This window comes from Paramisgurnus dabryanus, chromosome 9, assembly GCF_030506205.2.
Source record: "Paramisgurnus dabryanus chromosome 9, PD_genome_1.1, whole genome shotgun sequence".
NCBI lineage: Eukaryota > Metazoa > Chordata > Actinopteri > Cypriniformes > Cobitidae > Paramisgurnus > Paramisgurnus dabryanus.
The window spans coordinates 3,178,623-3,204,639 of NC_133345.1; the positions used below are offsets into that span (position 1 = coordinate 3,178,623).

Sequence of the window (26,017 nt, forward strand, 5' to 3'; positions counted from 1 at the left end):
ATTGCCCTCAAGAAATGTTATGTTTATGTTTATAACTGTATGATTACTTTAATGTTGTAATTTTACTTAGTTTGAGCCTATAGATCACTATGGGTTATTAATTATGTTCTTAAGGTTTCAGGTCTTTAATGTTTCAGCTTCATATATAACCCTCTCTGTTTTCACAGAATGTTTCTTTCATTATGTAATATGTAAGATGATTGTATGTATAAAACAATAAATCACAAAAAAAAATGACTTGCTTTTCTGGACCTTTGTAGAAAATGGCAGGAATAAGGCCCAGGAGATGTAAAAAAAAACCAGAAGAGGAGGCAGTATATTATGCATCAATGTGTAAAGACAATGCTGGATTTGTAGCAAAATATATCAATTCATTCAAAGGTAAGTAACACAGACCTATGGTTAAGTCATGGATTTTCAACCATGCTCTAAATCTTTAGTTAAAACTTTTCTGTGACTAATCAGACTAATTCTTTGTTAGGTCGGGGAGTGTTCACCACTTCTCACTTTCATAGAGGAGATTTTCTCCTTGAATACCGAGGAGAGGTCATAAAAAAAGAGGAATATGAAAGAAGACTCAAATTATATGACAGTTCACTCGAAGTGTTTTTATTTGAATTCCGTTTTAATGGAAAACAATTATGGTATGTATATGGTTTTATTTAATGTACAATGTCTTACGAATATACTGTTATAAGTCAAACTGTATTACTGCAAGTAATAGCAACAGTTATAGAAAACTACTGACTTGCATTTATGTGGTGTGTAATTGAATCTGTTATTATAACTTAAGTTATAGTAGCATTATGTTTTTTGAATGTTTCAGGGTTGATGCTGCCAAAGAAGATGGATCTTTAGGACGTCTTGTGAATGATGATCACGTGAACCCCAACAGCAAATTGAAAATTATCACAGTGGACAAAAAGCCCCATTTGTGTTTATTTGCTAGAAAGGACATTAGTCCTGGGGAAGAAATCTGTTATAACTATGGGGATTCTGAATGGCCATGGAGACACCAGGTATAGATAACAGTTATTTCTTCAATGTTATTTTGCTCTAAACAATTATTCAAACATAAGCTTTAATCATGTTGTAAATTTGTGATCTTTAGTATACTTTGTTGTTAATCTACACAGGTAACTTCGGAGACTGAAGAACCTGCCTCATTCGTCCGTGGAGATGGGCATAAAACATCACAGCCGGTGAGTGTTTATGAAAAGTGAATCACACACAGGTTTCTGTTAAAATGGTTTATCAATCGTGTTGAGAACTTAATTTGTTAATACTTCGTTGTTAATCTACAAAGGTAACTTCAGAGACTGAAGAACCTGCCTCATTCGTCCGTGGAGATGGGCGTAAAACATCACAGCCGGTGAGTGTTTATGAAAAGTGAATCATTTAATCTATATATTCTCATTCAAACACACAGGTTTCTGTTAAAATGGTTTATCAATCGTGTTGAGAATTTAATTTGTTAATACTTTGTTTGTTAATCTACAAAGGTAACTTCAGAGACTGAAGAACCTGACTCATTCGTCCGTGGAGATGGGCGTAAAACATCACAGCCGGTGAGTGTTTAGGAAAAGTGAATAATTTAATCTATATATTCTCATTCAAACACACAGGTTTCTGTTAAATGGTTTATCAATCGTGTTGAGAATTTAATTTGTTAATACTTCGTTGTTAATCTACAAAGGTAACTTCTGAGACTGAAGAACCTGACTCATTCGTCCGTGGAGATGGGCGTAAAACATTACAGCCGGTGAGTGTTTATGAAAAGTGAATCATTTAGGGCCAGATTTACTAAACAGGGCAAATTAGCGCATGAGCGCAATTCCAAAAATGCGCTGATGGGAGTGGTGATATCTGCGGGTTATTTACTAAAAAAGCGCTAATTAAATAACACAGGCGCAACAGCTGATTTCCATAATGACCAACCAAACTACTAAGAGCAGCGCAAATTAGCGCATGGTTGCAAATAAGCAGAGATGATGCTCCTGCAGGTGCATGTGATATACAGGCCGATAAATAAAGGCAGAGAGACGCGTGAACTTATCTGGTAAAATGATCCTGGAAATCCTCTCCCTTCTACCATGCAGTCTCTGATTTCTGCGATGTCTCCTCCTAGCAACAACAATTGCAGCCATTTCGAGCGCAAAATGATTTAAGACATGCTTTTTTTCGGCGTTAAATAGTCGCGCAAATGCCATACATAACACATGCGCAAACATTAGTAAATCGCGTTGCGTGAATCATTTAAATAGTCTCCTCCCAAAATGTTTGCGTCTGAAAGGGAAACTCCTAGAAATGCATATGCAATCAGGTCAGTCGCAAAAAGAACTAGACCACACCTTTTCAGCGCTAATGATCCACTGCGCGTCTTTAGTAAATTCCGACATCGCTATTTACCGCCAAAATGATGGTTTACGCTGGCGCAAGCGCTTAGTAAATCTGGCCCATAATCTATATATTCTCATTCAAACACACAGGTTTCTGTTAAAATGGTTTATCAATCGTGTTGAGAATTTAATTTGTTATTACTTTGTTTGTTAATCTGAACAGGTAACTTCAGAGACTGAAGAACCTGACTCATTCGTCCGTGGAGATGGGCGTAAAACACTACAGCCGGTGAGTGTTTATGAAAAGTGAATCATTTAATCTATATATTCTCATTCAAACACACAGGTTTCTGTTAAAATGGTTTATCAATCGTGTTGAGAATTTAATTGTTAATACTTCGTTGTTTATCTACAAAGGTAACTTCTGAGACTGAAGAACCTGACTCATTCGTCCGTGGAGATGGGCGTAAAACACTACAGCCGGTGAGTGTTTATGAAAAGTGAATCATTTAATCTATATATTCTCATTCAAACACACAGGTTTCTGTTAAATGGTTTATCAATCGTGTTGAGAATTTAATTGTTAATACTTCGTTGTTAATCTACAAAGGTAACTTCTGAGACTGAAGAACCTGACTCATTCGTCCGTGGAGATGGGCGTAAAACACTACAGCCGGTGAGTGTTTATGAAAAGTGAATCATTTAATCTATATATTCTCATTCAAACACACAGGTTTCTGTTAAATGGTTTATCAATCGTGTTGAGAATTTAATTGTTAATACTTCGTTGTTAATCTACAAAGGTAACTTCTGAGACTGAAGAACCTGACTCATTCGTCCGTGGAGATGGGCGTAAAACACTACAGCCGGTGAGTGTTTATGAAAAGTGAATCATTTAATCTATATATTCTCATTCAAACACACAGGTTTCTGTTAAATGGTTTATCAATCGTGTTGAGAATTTAATTGTTAATACTTCGTTGTTAATCTACAAAGGTAACTTCTGAGACTGAAGAACCTGACTCATTCGTCCGTGGAGATGGGCGTAAAACACTACAGCCGGTGAGTGTTTATGAAAAGTGAATCATTTAATCTATATATTCTCATTCAAACACACAGGTTTCTGTTAAATGGTTTATCAATCGTGTTGAGAATTTAATTTGTTAATACTTCGTTGTTAATCTACAAAGGTAACTTCTGAGACTGAAGAACCTGACTCATTCGTCCGTGGAGATGGGCGTAAAACACTACAGCCGGTGAGTGTTTATGAAAAGTGAATCATTTAATCTATATATTCTCATTCAAACACACAGGTTTCTGTTAAAATGGTTTATCAATCGTGTTGAGAATTTAATTTGTTATTACTTTGTTTGTTAATCTGAACAGGTAACTTCAGAGACTAAAGAACCTGACTCATTTGTCCGTGGAGATGGGCGTAAAACATCACAGCCGGTGAGTGTTTATGAAAAGTGAATCATTTAATCTATATATTCTCATTCAAACACACAGGTTTCTGTTAAAATGGTTTATCAATCGTGTTGAGAATTTAATTTGTTATTACTTTGTTTGTTAATCTGAACAGGTAACTTCAGAGACTGAAGAACCTGACTCATTCGTCCGTGGAGATGGGCGTAAAACACTACAGCCGGTGAGTGTTTATGAAAAGTGAATCATTTAATCTATATATTCTCATTCAAACACACAGGTTTCTGTTAAAATGGTTTATCAATCGTGTTGAGAATTTAATTGTTAATACTTCATTGTTAATCTACGAAGGTAACTTCTGAGACTGAAGAACCTGCCTCATTCGTCGGTGGAGATGGGCGTAAAACATCACAGCCGGTGAGTGTTTATGAAAAGTGAATCATTTAATCTATATATTCTCATTCAAACACACAGGTTTCTGTTAAAATGGTTTATCAATCGTGTTGAGAACATCATTTGTTAATACTTCGTTGTTAATCTACAAAGGTAACTTCAGAGACTAAAGAACCTGACTCATTCGTCCGTGGAGATGGGCGTAAAACATCACAGCCGGTGAGTGTTTATGAAAAGTGAATCATTTAATCTATATATTCTCATTCAAACACACAGGTTTCTGTTAAAATGGTTTATCAATCGTGTTGAGAACTTAATTTGTTAATACTTCGTTGTTAATCTACAAAGGTAACTTCAGAGACTAAAGAACCTGACTCATTCGTCCGTGGAGATGGGCGTAAAACACTACAGCCGGTGAGTGTTTATGAAAAGTGAATCATTTAATCTATATATTCTCATTCAAACACACAGGTTTCTGTTAAAATGGTTTATCAATCGTGTTGAGAATTTAATTTGTTATTACTTTGTTTGTTAATCTGAACAGGTAACTTCAGAGACTGAAGAACCTGACTCATTCGTCCGTGGAGATGGGCGTAAAACACTACAGCCGGTGAGTGTTTATGAAAAGTGAATCATTTAATCTATATATTCTCATTCAAACACACAGGTTTCTGTTAAAATGGTTTATCAATCGTGTTGAGAACTTAATTTGTTAATACTTCGTTGTTAATCTACAAAGGTAACTTCAGAGACTAAAGAACCTGACTCATTCGTCCGTGGAGATGGGCGTAAAACAATACAGCCGGTGAGTGTTTATGAAAAGTGAATCATTTAATCTATATATTCTCATTCAAACACACAGGTTTCTGTTAAAATGGTTTATCAATCGTGTTGAGAACATAATTTGTTAATACTTCGTTGTTAATCTACAAAGGTAACTTCAGAGACTGAAGAACCTGCCTCATTCGTCGGTGGAGATGGGCGTAAAACATCACAGCCGGTGAGTGTTTATGAAAAGTGAATCATTTAATCTATATATTCTCATTCAAACACACAGGTTTCTGTTAAAATGGTTTATCAATCGTGTTGAGAACATAATTTGTTAATACTTCGTTGTTAATCTACAAAGGTAACTTCAGAGACTAAAGAACCTGACTCATTCGTCCGTGGAGATGGGCGTAAAACATCACAGCCGGTGAGTGTTTATGAAAAGTGAATCATTTAATCTATATATTCTCATTCAAACACACAGGTTTCTGTTAAAATGGTTTATCAATCGTGTTGAGAACTTAATTTGTTAATACTTCGTTGTTAATCTACAAAGGTAACTTCAGAGACTAAAGAACCTGACTCATTCGTCCGTGGAGATGGGCGTAAAACATCACAGCCGGTGAGTGTTTATGAAAAGTGAATCATTTAATCTATATATTCTCATTCAAACACACAGGTTTCTGTTAAAATGGTTTATCAAAAATGTTGAGAATTCAATTTGTTATTACTTTGTTTGTTAATCTGAACAGGTAACTTCAGAGACTGAAGAACCTGCCTCATTCGTCCGTGGAGATGGGCGTAAAACATCACAGCCGGTGAGTGTTTATGAAAAATGAATCATTGGGTAGAGATCCAGGTTTGGGTTACTACAGCCAGATTGGAATATGTGTGGTGTTTTATGTCCTCATATTTACTGTAGTTGTCATGTTGTGGGGGTAGGGTGAAGATACAGGTTTGGGTTACTACAGCCAGATTGGAATATGTGTGGTGTTTTATGTCCTCATATTTACTCTTCATGTCATGTTGTGGGGGTTGGGTGAAGATACAGGTTTGGGTTACTACAGCCAGATTGGAATATGTGTGGTGTTTTATGTCCTCATATTTACTGTTGATGTCATGTTGTGGGGGTTGGGTGAAGATCCAGGTTTGGGTTACTACAGCCAGATTGGAATATGTGTGGTGTTTTATGTCCTCATATTTACTGTTGATGTCATGTTGTGGGGGTAGGGTGAAGATACAGGTTTGGGTTACTACAGCCAGATTGGAATATGTGTGGTGTTTTATGTCCTCATATTTACTGTTGATGTCATGTTGTGGGGGTTGGGTGAAGATACAGGTTTGGGTTACTACAGCCAGATTGGAATATGTGTGGTGTTTTATGTCCTCATATTTACTCTTCATGTCATGTTGTGGGGGTTGGGTGAAGATACAGGTTTGGGTTACTACAGCCAGATTGGAATATGTGTGGTGTTTTATGTCCTCATATTTACTGTTGATGTCATGTTGTGGGGGTTGGGTGAAGATCCAGGTTTGGGTTACTACAGCCAGATTGGAATATGTGTGGTGTTTTATGTCCTCATATTTACTGTTGATGTCATGTTGTGGGGGTTGGGTGAAGATACAGGTTTGGGTTACTACAGCCAGATTGGAATATGTGTGGTGTTTTATGTCCTCATATTTACTGTTGATGTCATGTTTTGGGGGTTGGGTGAAGATCCAGGTTTGGGTTACTACAGCCAGATTGGAATATGTAATGTGTCTTATGTCCTCATATTTACTGTTGATGTCATGTTGTGGGGGTAGGGTGAAGATCCAGGTTTGGGTTACTACAGCCAGATTGGAATATGTAATGTGTCTTATGTCCTCATATTTACTGTAAATGTCATGTTGTGGGGGTTGGGTGAAGATACAGGTTTGGGTTACTACAGCCAGATTGGAATATGTGTGGTGTTTTATGTCCTCATATGTAAATATGAGTAATCTTCATGTCATGTTGTGGGGGTAGGGTGAAGATACAGGTTTGGGTTACTACAGCCAGATTGGAATATGTGTGGTGTTTTATGTCCTCATATTTACTGTAGATGTCATGTTGTGGGGGTTGGGTGAAGATCCAGGTTTGGGTTACTACAGCCAGATTGGAATATGTGTGGTGTTTTATGTCCTCATATTTACTCTTCATGTCATGTTGTGGGGGTTGGGTGAAGATACAGGTTTGGGTTACTACAGCCAGATTGGAATATGTGTGGTGTTTTATGTCCTCATATTTACTGTTGATGTCATGTTGTGGGGGTTGGGTGAAGATCCAGGTTTGGGTTACTACAGCCAGATTGGAATATGTGTGGTGTTTTATGTCCTCATATTTACTGTTGATGTCATGTTGTGGGGGTTGGGTGAAGATACAGGTTTGGGTTACTACAGCCAGATTGGAATATGTGTGGTGTTTTATTTCCTCATATTTACTGTTGATGTCATGTTGTGGGGGTTGGGTGAAGATCCAGGTTTGGGTTACTACAGCCAGATTGGAATATATGTGGTGTTTTATGTCCTCATATTTACTCTTCATGTCATGTTGTGGGGGTTGGGTGAAGATACAGGTTTGGGTTACTACAGCCAGATTGGAATATGTAATGTGTCTTATGTCCTCATATTTACTGTTGATGTCATGTTGTGGGGGTAGGGTGAAGATCCAGGTTTGGGTTACTACAGCCAGATTGGAATATGTAATGTGTCTTATGTCCTCATATTTACTGTAAATGTCATGTTGTGGGTGTAGGGTGAAGATCCAGGTTTGGGTTACTACAGCCAGATTGGAATATGTGTGGTGTTTTATGTCCTCATATTTACTCTTCATGTCATGTTGTGGGGGTTGGGTGAAGATACAGGTTTGGGTTACTACAGCCAGATTGGAATATGTAATGTGTCTTATGTCCTCATATTTACTGTTGATGTCATGTTGTGGGGGTAGGGTGAAGATCCAGGTTTGGGTTACTACAGCCAGATTGGAATATGTAATGTGTCTTATGTCCTCATATTTACTGTAAATGTCATGTTGTGGGTGTAGGGTGAAGATCCAGGTTTGGGTTACTACAGCCAGATTGGAATATGTGTGGTGTTTTATGTCCTCATATTTACTCTTCATGTCATGTTGTGGGGGTTGGGTGAAGATCCAGGTTTGGGTTACTACAGCCAGATTGGAATATGTAATGTGTCTTATGTCCTCATATTTACTGTAAATGTCATGTTGTGGGGGTTGGGTGAAGATACAGGTTTGGGTTACTACAGCCAGATTGGAATATGTGTGGTGTTTTATGTCCTCATATTTACTGTTGATGTCATGTTGTGGGGGTTGGGTGAAGATCCAGGTTTGGGTTACTACAGCCAGATTGGAATATGTGTGGTGTTTTATGTCCTCATATTTACTGTTGATGTCATGTTGTGGGGGTAGGGTGAAGATACAGGTTTGGGTTACTACAGCCAGATTGGAATATGTAATGTGTCTTATGTCCTCATATTTACTGTAAATGTCATGTTGTGGGGGTTGGGTGAAGATACAGGTTTGGGTTACTACAGCCAGATTGGAATATGTGTGGTGTTTTATGTCCTCATATTTACTGTAAATGTCATGTTGTGGGGTTGGGTGAAGATCCAGGTTTGGGTTACTACAGCCAGATTGGAATATGTGTGGTGTTTTATGTCCTCATATTTACTGTTGATGTCATGTTGTGGGGGTTGGGTGAAGATACAGGTTTGGGTTACTACAGCCAGATTGGAATATGTAATGTGTCTTATGTCCTCATATTTACTGTAAATGTCATGTTGTGGGGGTTGGGTGAAGATACAGGTTTGGGTTACTACAGCCAGATTGGAATATGTGTGGTGTTTTATGTCCTCATATTTACTGTTGATGTCATGTTGTGGGGTTGGGTGAAGATCCAGGTTTGGGTTACTACAGATTGGAATATGTGTGGTGTTTTATGTCCTCATATTTACTGTTGATGTCATGTTGTGGGGGTTGGGTGAAGATACAGGTTTGGGTTACTACAGCCAGATTGGAATATGTGTGGTGTTTTATGTCCTCATATGTAAATATGAGTAATCTTCATGTCATGTTGTGGGGGTTGGGTGAAGATACAGGTTTGGGTTACTACAGCCAGATTGGAATATGTAATGTGTCTTATGTCCTCATATTTACTGTAAATGTCATGTTGTGGGGGTTGGGTGAAGATACAGGTTTGGGTTACTACAGCCAGATTGGAATATGTGTGGTGTTTTATGTCCTCATATTTACTGTTGATGTCATGTTGTGGGGTTGGGTGAAGATCCAGGTTTGGGTAACTACAACCAGATTGGAATATGTGTGGTGTTTTATGTCCTCATATTTACTGTAAATGTCATGTTGTGGGGGTTGGGTGAAGATACAGGTTTGGGTTACTACAGCCAGATTGGAATATGTGTGGTGTTTTATGTCCTCATATTTACTGTTGATGTCATGTTGTGGGGGTTGGGTGAAGATACAGGTTTGGGTTACTACAGCCAGATTGGAATATGTGTGGTGTTTTATGTCCTCATATTTACTGTTGATGTCATGTTGTGGGGGTTGGGTGAAGATCCAGGTTTGGGTTACTACAGCCAGATTGGAATATGTGTGGTGTCTTATGTCCTCATATTTACTGTAAATGTCATGTTGTGGGGGTTGGGTGAAGATACAGGTTTGGGTTACTACAGCCAGATTGGAATATGTGTGGTGTTTTATGTCCTCATATTTACTGTTGATGTCATGTTGTGGGGTTGGGTGAAGATCCAGGTTTGGGTTACTACAACCAGATTGGAATATGTGTGGTGTTTTATGTCCTCATATTTACTGTAAATGTCATGTTGTGGGGGTTGGGTGAAGATACAGGTTTGGGTTACTACAGCCAGATTGGAATATGTGTGGTGTTTTATGTCCTCATATTTACTGTTGATGTCATGTTGTGGGGGTTGGGTGAAGATACAGGTTTGGGTTACTACAGCCAGTTTGGAATATGTGTGGTGTTTTATGTCCTCATATTTACTGTTGATGTCATGTTGTGGGGGTTGGGTGAAGATCCAGGTTTGGGTTACTACAGCCAGATTGGAATATGTGTGGTGTTTTATGTCCTCATATTTACTGTAAATGTAATGTTGTGGGGGTTGGGTGAAGATCCAGGTTTGGGTTACTACAGCCAGATTGGAATATGTGTGGTGTTTTATGTCCTCATATTTACTGTTGATGTCATGTTGTGGGGGTAGGGTGAAGATCCAGGTTTGGGTTACTACAGCCAGATTGGAATATGTGTGGTGTTTTATGTCCTCATATTTACTGTAAATGTAATGTTGTGGGGGTTGGGTGAAGATCCAGGTTTGGGTTACTACAGCCAGATTGGAATATGTGTGGTGTTTTATGTCCTCATATTTACTGTTGATGTCATGTTGTGGGGGTTGGGTGAAGATCCAGGTTTGGGTTACTACAGCCAGATTGGAATATGTGTGGTGTTTTATGTCCTCATATTTACTGTAAATGTAATGTTGTGGGGGTTGGGTGAAGATCCAGGTTTGGGTTACTACAGCCAGATTGGAATATGTGTGGTGTTTTATGTCCTCATATTTACTGTTGATGTCATGTTGTGGGGGTTGGGTGAAGATCCAGGTTTGGGTTACTACAGCCAGATTGGAATATGTGTGGTGTTTTATGTCCTCATAATTACTGTAAATGTCATGTTGTGGGGGTTGGGTGAAGATACAGGTTTGGGTTACTACAGCCAGATTGGAATATGTGTGGTGTTTTATGTCCTCATATTTACTGTTGATGTCATGTTGTGGGGGTTGGGTGAAGATACAGGTTTGGGTTACTACAGCCAGATTGGAATATGTGTGGTGTTTTATGTCCTCATATTTACTCTTCATGTCATGTTGTGGGGGTTGGGTGAAGATACAGGTTTGGGTTACTACAGCCAGATTGGAATATGTGTGGTGTTTTATGTCCTCATATTTACTGTTGATGTCATGTTGTGGGGGTTGGGTGAAGATCCAGGTTTGGGTTACTTCAGCCAGATTGGAATATGTAATGTGTCTTATGTCCTCATATTTACTGTAGATGTCATGTTGTGGGTGTAGGGTGAGTATACAGGTTTGGGTTACTACAGCCAGATTGGAATATGTGTGGTGTTTTATGTCCTCATATTTACTGTAGTTGTCATGTTGTGGGGGTTGGGTGAAGATCCAGGTTTGGGTTACTACAGCCAGATTGGAATATGTGTGGTGTTTTATGTCCTCATATTTACTGCTGATGTCATGTTGTGGGGTTGGGTGAAGATACAGGTTTGGGTTACTACAGCCACATTGGAATATGTGTGGTGTTTTATGTCCTCATATTTACTGTTGATGTCATGTTGTGGGGGTTGGGTGAAGATCCAGGTTTGGGTTACTACAGCCAGATTGGAATATGTGTGGTGTTTTATGTCCTTATATTTACTGTAAATGTCATGTTGTGGGGGTTGGTTGAAGATCGAGGTTTAGTTTACTACAGTCAGACTGGATGTTATATTTACTCATAATTTACTGATAAAACCTACATTGGTTATGATATTTAATTAATTTAAACCCCAAACCTTTTAGTTAAACTTTTAACATCTTTTTGAAGTTTACTTCACTTTAGATGGGTTAATCAGATTCATTTTAATTCAATTTTTTAATAGATTTTGTTATTGTTATTATTTTTTTCAACAGATTTGCAAACATGACATCATTCTTTCAACCGTGTCAAGCTTGGATAATTGTGCCAGCTGTAGTGGGCCGTATTCTGCATTAAAATGGATTGGTGTAAAGTGTAAGAGTAAGTATCATGTTTTAACTAAGATACTCTAATGTGTACAGTAATGTGTTACCAATCTCTATTGATTTATTAATTTCCCAACCCTTTTGGTAGATACAATCTAATTTAGAGCAAATCTCAGGATCTAAACTTGTATTTACTATTCTGTCTAGTTTGCTCATGTTTCTGGCATAAATCTTGCTACAACAAGAATGTGATGCCTTACCTTGACTCATTTGAACCAGTAAGTGAATTTTATCAAATAATCTTTAAAATAATAGTTCACTAATAATACTTTTTAAAAGTATGTAATATCTATATTTTAATTTAATAAATATTTGTTTTCTATTATAGAATTCTGAAGAAGAATTATTTAAGGAGGACTCAGATAAGGACTATGTTCCCAGTAGTTTTTCAGAGGATTCGGAGTCGGACATGGTGTCTTTAGAACTAGAGTGCCCTAAACCACTCTCCAACATAGACTGCCAAGAAAGCGTCTTAGTAAAAGATTCCCTACCTGAAGATGCAGTCTGCACAGCACAACTGAAAAAGTCATGCAGGAAAGGCGAGCAGGTACCCAACAAAACAGGGATTGATAATATAGGGTCTGAGGATACCACAGAATGTGGGGAAGGTCCATCAGTACCATCCTCTGAAATATCCACTTCAGGACATAAGAATTACTGTTATATTTGTGGAAAGCCCCAATCGAAATTCACAAGACACCTAAAAATTCATGAAAACACAAATATGGATGTTGCTAGGGCTCTGGCCTTGCCGAAGCATTCCAAGGAACGTAAGAAACTGCTGGACAAACTAAGAAATAAAGGAAATTATGAACATAATGCAAGTGTTTTAGCCAGTGGATCGGGGCAGTTAAAACTCAAACGTAAACCGAAGAAAAATTACAATCCAAATGATTATGTGAATTGCATGTATTGCCATGCAATGTTCCTACGCAGAGAATTGTGGAGACATGTACGGAACTGTCCTTCTAAGTCAGGGGATCAGGAACAACCAGGAAGAAATAAGGTACTGGCTTTAGCGACAATGTCTGATTCAGTTCTCTGTCAGCAAATGTCACAGAGTGTTTGGAAACTCCTAACACCAATGAAAGATGATGACATCTCTGCTGCTGTGCGGAGTGATTTCACCATCCTACAGCTGGCACAATCATTTTTCAATAAACATGGCCAAGATCCGTCTAAACATGATTACATTCGGCAGAAGCTAAGAGAGGTTGGAAGACTTTTGTTGGTCCTGAGAAAGCAATTCTCATTGCATACGATTGAGGATGCTGTTAAGCCTGCAAATTTTGAGATGCTTATACAGGCTGTCAAAAGAGTATCTGGGTATGATGCAGCAAAACACACTTACCAGACTCCAAGCCTTGCTCTTAAGCTTGGTCACTCTTTGAACAAGTTATGTGACATCATACACTGTAGAGCGTTAATGGCTGAAGATGATGCAAGGATTAAGTCAACTCAGACTTTCAAAAAGTTGGTTAATTCGAAATGGTCGGAACTTGTGTCTCATGGTGCTTTAACCACTTTACATGAAGGTCATTTTAATAAACCATCCACCCTTCCGTTTACAGAAGATGTTCAGCGTCTTCATCAACATCTCGAAACAGTCGCTGATTTAGCTACTGACAACTTGAAGAAGACTGCTTCAACAAAAGTCTATGGAGAACTGTGCAGATCGACTCTTGCCAAAATTATTCTGTTCAATCGACGACGTGTAGGAGAAGTTGCAAGGATGCAATTAAAATGTTTCCTGGAGAGGGACACAACTCCTCTTCACAAAGATGTTGCTGTTGGCCTTACAGCATTTGAGCAGAAACTTTGCTCACATTTCAGTAGAGTAGAAATTAGGGGGAAAAGGGGGCGTAAAGTAGCAATTTTGCTATCACCAGACATGGTCGATGCTTTAACACTTCTGATAAGCAAAAGACAAGAGTGTGGAGTTCCACAAGACAATACATTTCTTTTTGCAAGACCCAGATGTTTGACTTCATATCGAGGTCAAGACAGTCTACGGATTTACGCAGAAGAGTGTGGTGCCCAGAACCCTGAGCTCCTCCGGTCAACACAGCTGCGCAAGCATGTAGCAACATTATCACAGGTCCTGAACTTAAAAAACCATGAGTTGGATCAAGTGGCAGACTTCTTGGGCCATGATATACGTGTCCACAGGGAATATTACAGGCTTCCAGAGGCTACAACCCAGCTGGCAAAAATTTCTAAACTTCTTCTTGCCATGGAAAAAGGTTCTCTTACAAGTCTTCAAGGCAAATCACTTGAAGAAATTGACATTGAAGGTAAGTCTATTAAAGTTAAAATTTGATTTTTGTGATTTTTGCTGCATGGTTTATAGTATATTTTATTGTAAAGGTTATCAAGTGTATATGCTAAGGTACATACAGACAATATATATTAACCAAAGTAATAGTTTCAGAATTATTTGATACTTTTATTTGCTCCTAACATTTGCTATACTTAAGACTCAAATTGTTTGTTTTTGTTAGAAACCCTAGACTTAACTGATTCAAGTGATGACAGTGATGCTGAGGAGGCAGATCAGCAAACACAAAGTGAAATTGGTAAGTGCATTAATATACAATGGCAAATTATTAAAGTACAGTTTACCATATGATGCAACACTATGTACACTGATCAGTCATAACAATATGACCCCTGACAGGTAAAGTGAATAACACTGATTTTCTCTTCTCCATGGCACCTATTAATGGGTGGGATATATTTGTCAGGAAGTAAACATTTTGTCCAGAAAGTTGATGTGTTAAAATTGTGAAAAATTACTAAGTATAAAGAGTGAGTTTGACAAGGGCCAAATTGTGATGACTAGACAATTGGGTCAGTTCACCTCCAAAATTGCAGCTCTGCAGTATATACCTGATCAGATTAAACATTAATCTTACAAGAATGGTAAAAACTTTGGATGGTAAAACCCTACTTCCCTATTAAAAAGCAGGCCAAAACAGCCACTCAACACTTTAGTCAAGACTAGCAATTATTCTAACAAGACTAGATCAAAGATAATTATAAGACTAGTTGAAAGAATAGTGAGATGAGATCTAGTCATCATCATGGTGTTTACTCTAGTTTATGCTTGTATATAAATAAACATGGGACACCAAAACCTTACTTGTAAACTATATTATTCATACCACAGCACTAAAGCGAGTTAGGGACCTGCCGAGGATCTTCCAGGCACCTCAGATGGTGTGGGCTTTTATCTCATTTGACTAGCATGTTTAGCAAGGTTTGATTCAGTTCATGTAGACCAAGCAGAGCGTTTTGTATGTTACAGTAATTTTTTATCCCTTTCACAGATGATGACCCTGCCTTAGAAAGCACAGCTGCAGGTAAGACAAGACAGAAGTTTTTAACTAATCCATTTTAAGGATATATAAATGCTATTCGAATCTAAAAATCAGTGGCATATGTAATCTAGATTTTGGTCTGGATGACTTTTTGCATTTGCTTGATTGATGTAAATTAGATATACATGTGTTTCTGTTTTTTTTTTAAGCTGTTTACCAAAAAAGTAAAAAGAAGAAGAAGTCCAGCGATAGGGAAGAGCATGAACAAGCTGGTAAAAAACACCAACAAAAATGCACAATGAACACTTTATTAGACAGTCGTGTAGATCATATTTAAACTCCTTTACAAAAATTTTAAAATCTTACCTACATACTTGCTTCCCCAATAAACACAAGCAGGCCAAAACAGCCACTCAGCACTTTAGTCAAGACTAGCAATCATTCTAACAAGACTAGACCAAAGATAATTATTAGACTAGTTGAAAGAATAGTGAGATGAGATCTAGTCATCATGGTTTTTACTCTAGTTTATGCTTGTATATAAATAAACATGTGACACCAAAACCTTACTAGTAAACTATATTATTCATACCACAGCACTAAAGCGAGTTAGGCGACCTGTCGAGGATCTTCCAGGCACCTCAGATGGTATGGACATTTATCTTATTTGACTAGCATGTTTAGCAAGGTTTGATTCAGTTCATGTAGACCAAGAAGTGCCTTCTGTATGTTATAGTATTTTATTATCCCTTTCACAGATGATGACCCTGCCTTAGAAAGCACAGCTGCAGGTAAGACAAGACGGAAGTTTTTATTTTAAATCTGTTTTATTAGTATTTAAAAAAACTGTATATAGTTATACATTTAATGAAAAATTAGAGATCACAAATTAGATGTACATGTGTTTCTGTTTTTTTTTTAAGCTGTTTACCAAAAAAGTAAAAAGAAGAAGAAGTCCAGCAATAGGAAAGAGCATGAACAAGCTGGTAAAAAACACCAACAAAAATGCACAATGAACACTTTATTAGACAGTCATGTAGATCATATTTAAACTCCTTTACAAAAATTGTAAAATCTTACCTTTATATTTGCTTCCCTAATAAACACAAGCAGGCCAAAACAGCCACTCAGCACTTTAGTCAAGACTAGCAATCATTCTAACAAGACTAGACCAAAGATAATTATTAGACTAGTTGAAAGAATAGTGAGATGAGATCTAGTCATCATCATGGTTTTTACTCTAGTTTATGCTTGTATATAAATAAACATGTGACACCAAAACCTTACTAGTAAACTTTATTCATACCACAGCACTAAAGCGATTTAGGGGACCTGTCGAGGATCTTCCAGGCACCTCAGATGGTATGGACATTTATCTTATTTGACTAGCATGTTTAGCAAGGTTTGATTCAGTTCATGTAGACCAAGCAGTACCTTCTGTATGTTACAGTATTTTTTTATCCCTTTCACAGATGATGACCCTGCCTTGGAAAACACAGCTGCAGGTAAGACAAGACAGAAGTTTTTAACTTATCCATTTTAAGGATATATAAATGCTAGTCGAATCTAAAAATCAGTGGCATATGTAATCTAGATTTTGGTCTGGAAGACTTTTTGCATTTGCTCGATTGATTTAAATTAGGTGTTTCTGTTTTGTTTTTAAGCTGTTTACCAAAAAAGTTAAAAGAAGTCCAGCAATAGGGAAGGGCATGAACAAGCTGTTAAAAAAACACCAACAAAAATGCACAATAAACACTTTATTTGACAATCGTGGGGGATCTCAAAGTCTAGACTCAAGTCCGGACCCGAAGTGAACTTGTTCCGGACCTGCGTGCACTTCATATTTCAAGTGCATTAATTTCTATACAGTATGATGAATTAAATGTGTTTTTTTGCTACGTTAAAAACGCATATTAAACAATTTGTCTAGTTTAGTTTTCTTTTTAGATTTAATAAGAGTATTCCTGGTCCAAAAATAAAACGAGTTATTAAAAAATTTCCTGTGTGAAGCTGTAGCCATGACACCCAGTAAGCCTGTGACATACTGACCATTGACGTAATGAGAGCGGAACCGCCACTTCCTTATGGTGTGAGCATTCAGATGGTTGAGGATGCTAGTTTCTAAAAAAGAAAAGTTGACGGAGAAAATAGAGTTTTTAAAGAAGACTGGACAGAAAAGTATGTGTTTATTTTGCCCAAATTTAGCACAAAGCCCTTCTGTTTGATTTGCAGTGAGATTGGAAATAGCAAATGTCACTATGAAATGAAACAGATATTTTGAACAGCACTATCCACAGAATACAGACATACCAAGTGAAACAGGGCCATTTCTCTCACAAGGCTGCTCTGTATTTTTTACCTTGTTATTTTTAGCATAGTTATCGTGTTTCATGTTTATTGCACTTGTTGTTATGAATGTACTTTATCCTTCAAAGTGTCAGGACTGCATCTCCATCACCAGCATCCCCATTCACTCCACCCACTTATTCTCACTTCCCTGAGTTTTAATTATCGTCACCTGGACCTCATCACCCTTACACTTTATATTCAGCTCACTCACTGCCACTCCTTTGTCTGGTCTTGTCAGTGATGATACGACTAAACCTCTCAACTTACCTTCAGGACTTACCTGTCATTCCCTCGCCGCCATCTGTCCCTCGTTCCATTCTTTCTCTTCATCTTCGGATCCTCACCACTTACAACCACTACAACCACAGAGACACTATAAGCTACAGCTAAGTCACCATCTGAAGAACTGTTTCATACTGCTTACCATTATCCATTTGATTACATCTGTGTTTTAATAAACTTTGTCAAACTTACACACGGAGAGACAGACAGTCAGATGGTGTATGTGACAGAAGACCAGACCAACGATGCAGGATTCCTCCGAGTCCTTTCGCGGAGTTGGTTCAGGTAGTCCGTCTGTCACTTTTACCCTCACCTCCAATAAACCCTCCTTTGGTACCCGAAGATATCCTACATGGATATCTGGAATGAGAATATTATGGAATGAGTCAACTCGGATCACCGCCTCTTGTCATGGTCTCAGTCCTCAGATACGTCAACAAATAGTGGTTTACAACGACAATATGGGATTGGAAAATCTGATCCAGAAAACTATCAAGAGTGTCTCAGCGTCTTACAGCCTGTGTCGAATCCTTTACCATTGCTAATCATCCGCCTCAGCTCCCCTCCAGATTCCTCCAGCACTGGAACTTATGCAGATCGACTCTACTCACCTGTCTGCCACTGAATGCTTCCATCGCATCCAGCTCAAGCTCTGCCTTTACTGCAGTGGAGACAAACACCTCATCCGTGAATGCCCCATTCGACCTTTGCACCCGGCAGTAAGTTCCATTCAAATACTCCCTAGAGTTGAAACTCTCAATCGTACCACTGTACATCTGTTAACCTACTGTGTCTGTGTCTCCGTGCAAGGCCTCATCGATTCCGGTTCAGTGGCCAACTTCATTTCCACACAACTCCTTCAAGAATTGAACATACGTAAGCTTTGTCAGCAGAAACTCAAGGTACAAACAATACAAGGGAAACCGCTGGGCCAGGGTCGCATCCCAACATGACTCTTCAGACTGGATGTTTTGATGTTACATAAAGAGGAGATCTCCTTTTTGATGGTGGATGAATCCACCGCTGACGTCATCCTGGGATGCCCTTGGATTATTTAACACCAACCCACATTTAACTGGCGCACCGGTGAGGTCCTCAGTTGGGGAAATTATTGCTTCCAATCCTGTCTTATTCCCATCCAGAAATTTTTAAAATATTCTGTCTTCAACTCTGCTGAAACATTCTACCCCGTCTATTACACATCTGTGAAGAGTCCTTCAGTTTAACACCAAACGGAGATACCCACCGACTACTGGGCATTCCAGGATGTGTTCAGTAAGCAGATAGCTACAAAGTTACCACCTCACCGGCCATGGGACTGCGCCATTAACCTGCTACCTGGACATCAACTATATCTAAAACTGGAGAAATGCGAGTTCCACACCACCAGCGTCCAATTACTGGGTTATATACTCAATCAACAAGGATTACAGATGGATCAACGTAAGGTAGAGACGATCCAGGACTGGCCCTCACCTTCTTCTGTGAAAGATCTACAATGTTTCCTGGGTTTTGCCAACTTCTACAGAAGATTCAATAATAACTATAGTCTAATCAGTCCTCCCTTACCTCTGCATTAAAGGGTTGTCCCAAGACGCTAACCATGTCTCCAGAAACCATCTCAGCATTTGATCTCCTCAAAGAATCTTTCCAATCTGCACCAGTCCTGATCCACCCTAACCCAGATCGCCCTTTCTTTGTTGAAGTTGACACGTTCTCCACCGTAGTTGGAGCTGTCCTATATCAGCAGCAGGGGAATCCTCCTATACTTCACCCATGTGCTTACTTCTCCAGGAAGTTGTCTCCGGCGGAGCAGAACTATGACATAGAGAGAAATGCTCGCCATTAAACTCCTCTCGAAGAGTGGAGGCACTGGCTGGAGAGAGCTAAGCACCAGTTTGGAGTTATCAAGGGCCATCGCAATCTGGAATATCTTTGAGAAGCCAAAAGACTAAACCCCCGACAGGCACGTTGGGACCTCTTCTTCACCCGCTTTAATTTGATTGTTTCCTACTGACCTGGTAATAAGAATGTCAAAGCTGATATCCTCTCTCGCATCCATAGTGCCTCCTCTGAAGACACCTTACCTGAACCCATATTACCTCCCACCGTGTTGTTTGAGTCCCATCGTCTGGGATATCAATGAACAGATTAACCAGAAAAACGTACACCATCCCACTCTGCCGGAGACCCCCGAAGGCCTCAACACCTACGTACTGAACTTCTGGACTCAGCGCACTGTGCTCCGGGCTCTGGACATCCAGGTAGCAGGCGTACCCTCGTGCTCCTCAGTCATCGGTACTGGTGGCCTTCCCTCTCTCAGGATGTATCACGGTATGTCAAGGATTGCTCTGTCTGCGCCATCACCAACACCCCCAGAAGACTCCTGCATTTTAGTCGTTGTGGACCGATTCTCCAAAGGATGCAAATCAATTCCTCTGCCCAAACTTCCTACCATCCTTGAGGCACCTGAGGCCCTCTTTAATCATGTTTTTCGAAATTTTGGTATTCCTGAGGGTATCGTTAGTAAACTATATTATTCATACCACAGCAATAAAACCAGTTAGGGACCTGCCGAGGATCTTCCAGGCACCTCAGATGGTGTGGGCATGTATCTCATTTGACTAGCATGTTTAGCAAGGTTTGATTAAGTTCATGTAGACCAAGCAGTACCTTCTGTATGTTACAGTATTTTTTTTATCCCTTTCACAGATGATGACCCTGCCTTGGAAAGCACATCTGCAGGTAAGACAAGACAGAAGTTTTTACCTAATCCATTTTAAGGATATATAAATGCTAGTCGCATTTAAAATTCAGTGACATATATAATCTAGATTTTGGTCCAGATGACTTTTTGCATTTGCTTGATTGATTTAAATTAGATGAACATGTGTTTCTGTTTTGTTTTTAAGCTGTTTACCAAAAAAGTAAAAAGAAGTCCAGCAATAGGAAAGAGCATGAACAAGCTGGTAAAAAACACCAACAAAAATGCACAATGAACACTTTATTAGACAGTCATGTAGATCATATTTAAACTCCTTTACAAAAATTGTAAAATCTTACCTTTATATTTGCTTCCCTAATAAACACAAGCAGGCCAAAACAGCCACTCAGCACTTTAGTCAAGACTAGCAATCATTCTAACAAGACTAGACCAAAGATAATTATTAGACTAGTTGAAAGAATAGTGAGATGAGATCTAGTCATCATGGTTTTTACTCTAGTTTATGCTTGTATATAAATAAACATGTGACACCAAAACCTTACTAGTAAACTATATTATTCATACCACAGCACTAAAGCGAGTTAGGCGACCTGTCGAGGATCTTCCAGGCACCTCAGATGGTATGGACATTTATCTTATTTGACTAGCATGTTTAGCAAGGTTTGATTCAGTTCATGTAGACCAAGCAGTACCTTCTGTATGTTATAGTATTTTATTATCCCTTTCACAGATGATGACCCTGCCTTAGAAAGCACAGCTGCAGGTAAGACAAGACGGAAAGTTTTTAACTAATCCATTTTAAGGATATATAAATGCTAGTCGAATCTTAAAATCAGTGGCATACAGTGCTCAGCATAAATTAGTACACCCTCTTTAATTAGTAACATTTAATCTCAATTAACACAAAACAATTGTCCAAAATGTTTACAAGACTAAGTTTAATATAGCATCTTTTTAACTTATAACATGAAAGTAAAAATAATAATTTAACTTAAATTAGGGTGATGCCAAATTGAATACACCCCACAACAAGTAGACTATATCTGGTACTTTGTATGGCCTCCATGATTGTTAATGACAGCAGCAAGACTTCTAGGCATGGAATGGACAAGCTGACAGCATTTTGCGACATCCATCTTTTTCAAATTTTCAAGAATGACCTCTTTTAGAAATTGGATGCTGGATGGAGAGTGATGCTCAGCTTTTCTCTTCAGAATTAGGTGTTTGATTGGATTCAGATCAGGAGACATACTTGGCCACTGAATCACTTTTACCCTGTTTTTCTTCAGAATCCACCATTGGCCTTAGATGTGTGTTTAGGATCATTGTCATTTTCATGACAACCAAGGGTGCCTGGCCTTTAGGAGAGGTTTCTTTCATTGATGGCACCCATGCATGGCATTCCTGTGCAGTGTACGCCATATTGTGTCATGGGAAATACTCTTCCATGTGGTGCCATTGCTTACAGCATGGAATGGGATGTAGCCTAACACCTTTTTATAGTCAACTGTCTGCTGGACACCTGTGTAATGAATAATTAGACTCACCTGTGTTTGAATTCTTGTTAAATTAGACATTTGTAGTCTAAAATTTTGCTTTGCTTCAAACACTTTCAGTCGGGTGTACTCATTTTTGCATTACTCTGATTTGAGTTAAACTGAAAAATCTGTATGTTCACTTAAATTATTAACCATACTTTCATGTTATAAGTTGAACAGATGTTATATTAAGCTTAGTCTTGTCAACATTTCGGACAATTGTTCTGTGTTCATTGAAATATTGTTTAAAATGTTACTTTTCAAAGGGAGTGTACTCATTTACGCTGAGCACTGTATATAATCTAGATTTTGGTCTGGATGACTTTTTGCATTTGCCTGATTGATTTAAATTAGATGTTCATGTGTTTCTGTTTTGTTTTTAAGCTTTTTACCAAAAAAGTAAAAAGAAGAAGTCGTCCAGCAGTAGGGAAGAGAATGAACAAGCTGGTAAAAACACCAACAAAAATGCACAATGAACACTTTATTTGACAATCGTGTAGATCGAGCCACTTTAGTATCTGCTTCTATGAGCCGCTATACGCCATTATTCATATTAGAACAGTCAAAGTCCATGACATCCCACTAAACTACACTACTTTTAAACTTTTGCAGTGTATTTTTCTTCTGTGGTTTAAAGGTTAAAAAAATTGCCAGCTGTCTTTAGCATAATAAAGATTTAAAATAAAAATGTAAGGTTATAGTGTTGAGAATAGAATTGTATTATGTAATGTTACAGCGTTCTGGAAACCACGCCAAGCAGGTCTGTGCACAGAGCTGCTGAATGAGTCTGCAGGGGTAGCTATGTCTGTGTATAATGGTCTACATCTGCCGTAGAGTTAAAGCAAATGATTTTTATATGATTATGGTTATCTTTAATGTTAAAAAAATTCATACACAAGCTAATAAAAATAGTGGTAAAAACCCTTTTAAATATTTTTGGTTGATGTTTTTTTTAAACTGCTAAACAGGAACGTTAGCAAACACGACATAAAATGCAATAATTTATAAAGCTTATAACAATCTACGTGCCTGGAGCGCTTGAAGGCGGCATCTAGTTTTATATATATATATATATATATATATATATATATATATATATATAAATAAATATATATATATATATATATATATATATATATATATAAATATATATATAAATATATATATATATATATATATATATATATATATATATATATATATATATATATATATATATATATATATCTATATATATATATATATATATATATATATATCTATGGGCTAGACCAGTGGTTCCCAAACTTTTAGCCTGAAGGGCTACCCCCTCTCTTCCACTTCAACTGCAGTCACACCTTTACCATTAAGGGACAATATTTGCATTTTTGTTTACCTTTTTAAAAAACAAATAAAAAATAATTAATGTTTTAAAGAAAAATGTTAAATAGAGAAAAATGCAAAGATGGTAAAACTAAATAAAACTTTTAAATATTAGCTGCATAATTGTTCTTGAAACACATATGCGTGTTGTAGTTCTGCTGTGGTTTTCATTAGAACTATCATTTCATTGCAAAATAGAGTAAATACTGACAGTACTGATTTTAATGTTATTTTAGAGTAAAATTAACTAGCATTTTATTCGCCTACCCCCTATTGTCACCTCATGTTTGGGAACCACTTGGCTAGACTAAAGATAATTATTAGACTGGTTGGAAGAATAAAAGATGAAATCTAGGCAATGTGTTTATCGTAGGAATCTGTTTTTCTCTTTTGTAGTCGTTCCTGTAAATCCTGCTGAAAAGAAGAATGCCAGAAGGAAACAAAAACAGCAATGGTCTCCAACTGAAATCACAGCAGTAATGAGACACTTTAAAAAACATATTACACAGGGAAAACTTGCTACTAAAATTGATTGTCAGCAGTGCAAGAATGCTGAGCATCCTGCATTGGCTAATCGGTCTTTACAAAATATTAGAGACTTCGTAAGAAATAGGGGTCTGACAGAGAAGAGAAAGAGACAGGCACAAAACATTTAGTGTTCTGATGGTGGTAATTTTGGTTTTATATGTATGAGCAAGGTTATACATTGTTAATTTTAAAGTTCATTGCTTTGTTAATTTTAGGTTCATCAAAGGTAAATGGTACCTCAAGGCATTTTTGGTTATTTTTTATTTTTTTATTTGAAAAAGTAAAGTACACATTAAACTTTGCTACTTGTTACCATACTTGGTGTACTGTTATATGTTCTTGCATTTTATATATATATGTAGGAAAACAAACTATGATTTGAAATAAGTTTTGCCCATTTAAAATCAAAATATTTTGATGTATTATTATTTTAATAAATGTCATTAATTTGCACCAGTCACAGTGACTTGCAGTCCCTGGATAAGGCTTGTGTTTGCAGTTACAACAGACCTGAGAATGTTGTTTTCACTTTGTTAAACTGTCTGTCTTCCTAGTTCACTTTTGTCCTTATAATACACAATGTTTTCAGGCTTGTGTTTGTGTTAAACCGTTTGTCCTCATGGTTCACTTTTGTCCTTATAATACACAATGTTTTCAGGCTTGTGTTTGTGTTAAACCGTTTGTCCTCATGGTTCACTTTTGTCCTTATAATACACAATGTTTTTAGGCTTGTGTTTGTGTTAAACCATTTGTCCTCATAGATCACTTTTGTCCTTATAATACACAATGTTTTCAGGCTTGTGTTTGTGTTAAACCGTTTGTCCTCATGGTTCACTTTTGTCCTTATAATACACAATGTTTTCAGGCTTGTGTTTGTGTTAAACCATTTGTCCTCATAGATCACTTTTGTCCTTATAATACACAATGTTTTCAGGCTTGTGTTTGGGTTAAACCGTTTGTCCTCATGGTTCACTTTTGTCCTTATAATACACAATGTTTTCAGGCTTGTGTTTGTGTTAAACCGTTTGTCCTCATAGATCACTTTTGTCCTTATAATATACAATGTTTTCATGCTTGTGTTTGGGTTTTTCAATATTTCAATTAAAGGTGTTCCTGGGGGTGCATATAAAAATATATGGTTGTCCAAGGATAAGACATTGGAAGGTGAAGCTCACACATTCACACTCAGTGTAAAAGATAAACAGAAAAATAGTTAATCTTGATTCTGATTGAGTTAATTATTGCGTCATTAAATTGTTTTTGCATTGAATTATGTGTATGCTTGGTTAAAGAGATGAGTTTGTAGACTTAAAATGATCAAGTGTGTCTAAATTCTGAACAAGGCTGTGGTGGCTTTCAAAGTTTAGGAGCAAAATAAGAAAACTGTTTACTACCTTTTAAAGTTTTTATTTTCAGGGCATTATTAACAGACCAGAACTTTGTGACCAGAAGGGTTTTACTGACAGTAGTCTCATAAGAGTTCACAAATATATTAAAGTTTATACTATTCATCCTAAGGTCAGCAATGTTATTTTAATATTCAATGCCTTAATTTTGTGTACGTTTAGATATGTCCTATTAATACATGTGTGTCCCTTCAATACATGATAATGGCATGTGTGTGTGTATTATAGCTACTGTCCTCATAATAGAGGTTTGTGTCACAGGCGGGGCTTGCATGTAATTATAATATGTCCTCATAATTATGTATTTTGTCAGGTTGTTACAATATCACTTGTGTTGAGTGTAAACGAATTCTGAAGTGAAATCTGTGTTGTGTGGCTAAAACAAATTTTTTTGATATGCACCACAACTCTGTAGAGCAAGTGGAAAGGGGTGTCCCCCTAATACACCAAAAAACTGGTTTGGGCTGAAGTGTCCTTGTAATACACATAAACCCGTATGTGTGTGTGTGTGTGTGTGTGTGTGTGTGTGTGTGTGTGTGTGTGTGTTTTCTTTCCTAACAGATGGTTTTTAATAATGATTAAAGTGTTTCCTTAGAAGTAGTATTGCAGTAAAAGATTTAATATGTGTTTATCTATCTAAAGAAGTTAATGTGTGCCTAATTCATATAACCAATTTTACGAATAATGAAATGATGTCATGATATTGAAATATGTTTTACAT

General features: G+C 37.5%; 1 protein-coding gene across 1 annotated transcript; it reads left to right on the forward strand.

Moving 5' to 3' along the window:
* Positions 1–24,915, forward strand: LOC135752863 (uncharacterized). Its single transcript, XM_073815845.1, has 40 exons — positions 1–381; positions 482–644; positions 827–1,019; positions 1,137–1,202; positions 1,307–1,372; positions 1,503–1,568; positions 2,563–2,628; positions 2,757–2,822; positions 2,950–3,015; positions 3,143–3,208; positions 3,336–3,401; positions 3,530–3,595; positions 3,726–3,791; positions 3,922–3,987; positions 4,116–4,181; positions 4,311–4,376; positions 4,506–4,571; positions 4,702–4,767; positions 4,897–4,962; positions 5,092–5,157; positions 5,287–5,352; positions 5,482–5,547; positions 5,678–5,743; positions 11,676–11,781; positions 11,934–12,004; positions 12,115–14,080; positions 14,288–14,362; positions 15,116–15,148; positions 15,316–15,378; positions 15,704–15,754; positions 15,865–15,897; positions 16,030–16,092; positions 16,418–16,468; positions 16,579–16,611; positions 20,450–20,482; positions 20,650–20,706; positions 21,032–21,082; positions 21,193–21,225; positions 22,385–22,447; positions 23,759–24,915. The coding sequence occupies exons 1-40, from the start codon at positions 264–266 to the stop codon at positions 24,016–24,018; spliced, it is 4,836 nt and encodes a 1,611-aa protein (XP_073671946.1). The 5' UTR covers positions 1–263; the 3' UTR covers positions 24,019–24,915.
* Positions 24,916–26,017: the final 1,102 nt, after the last annotated feature.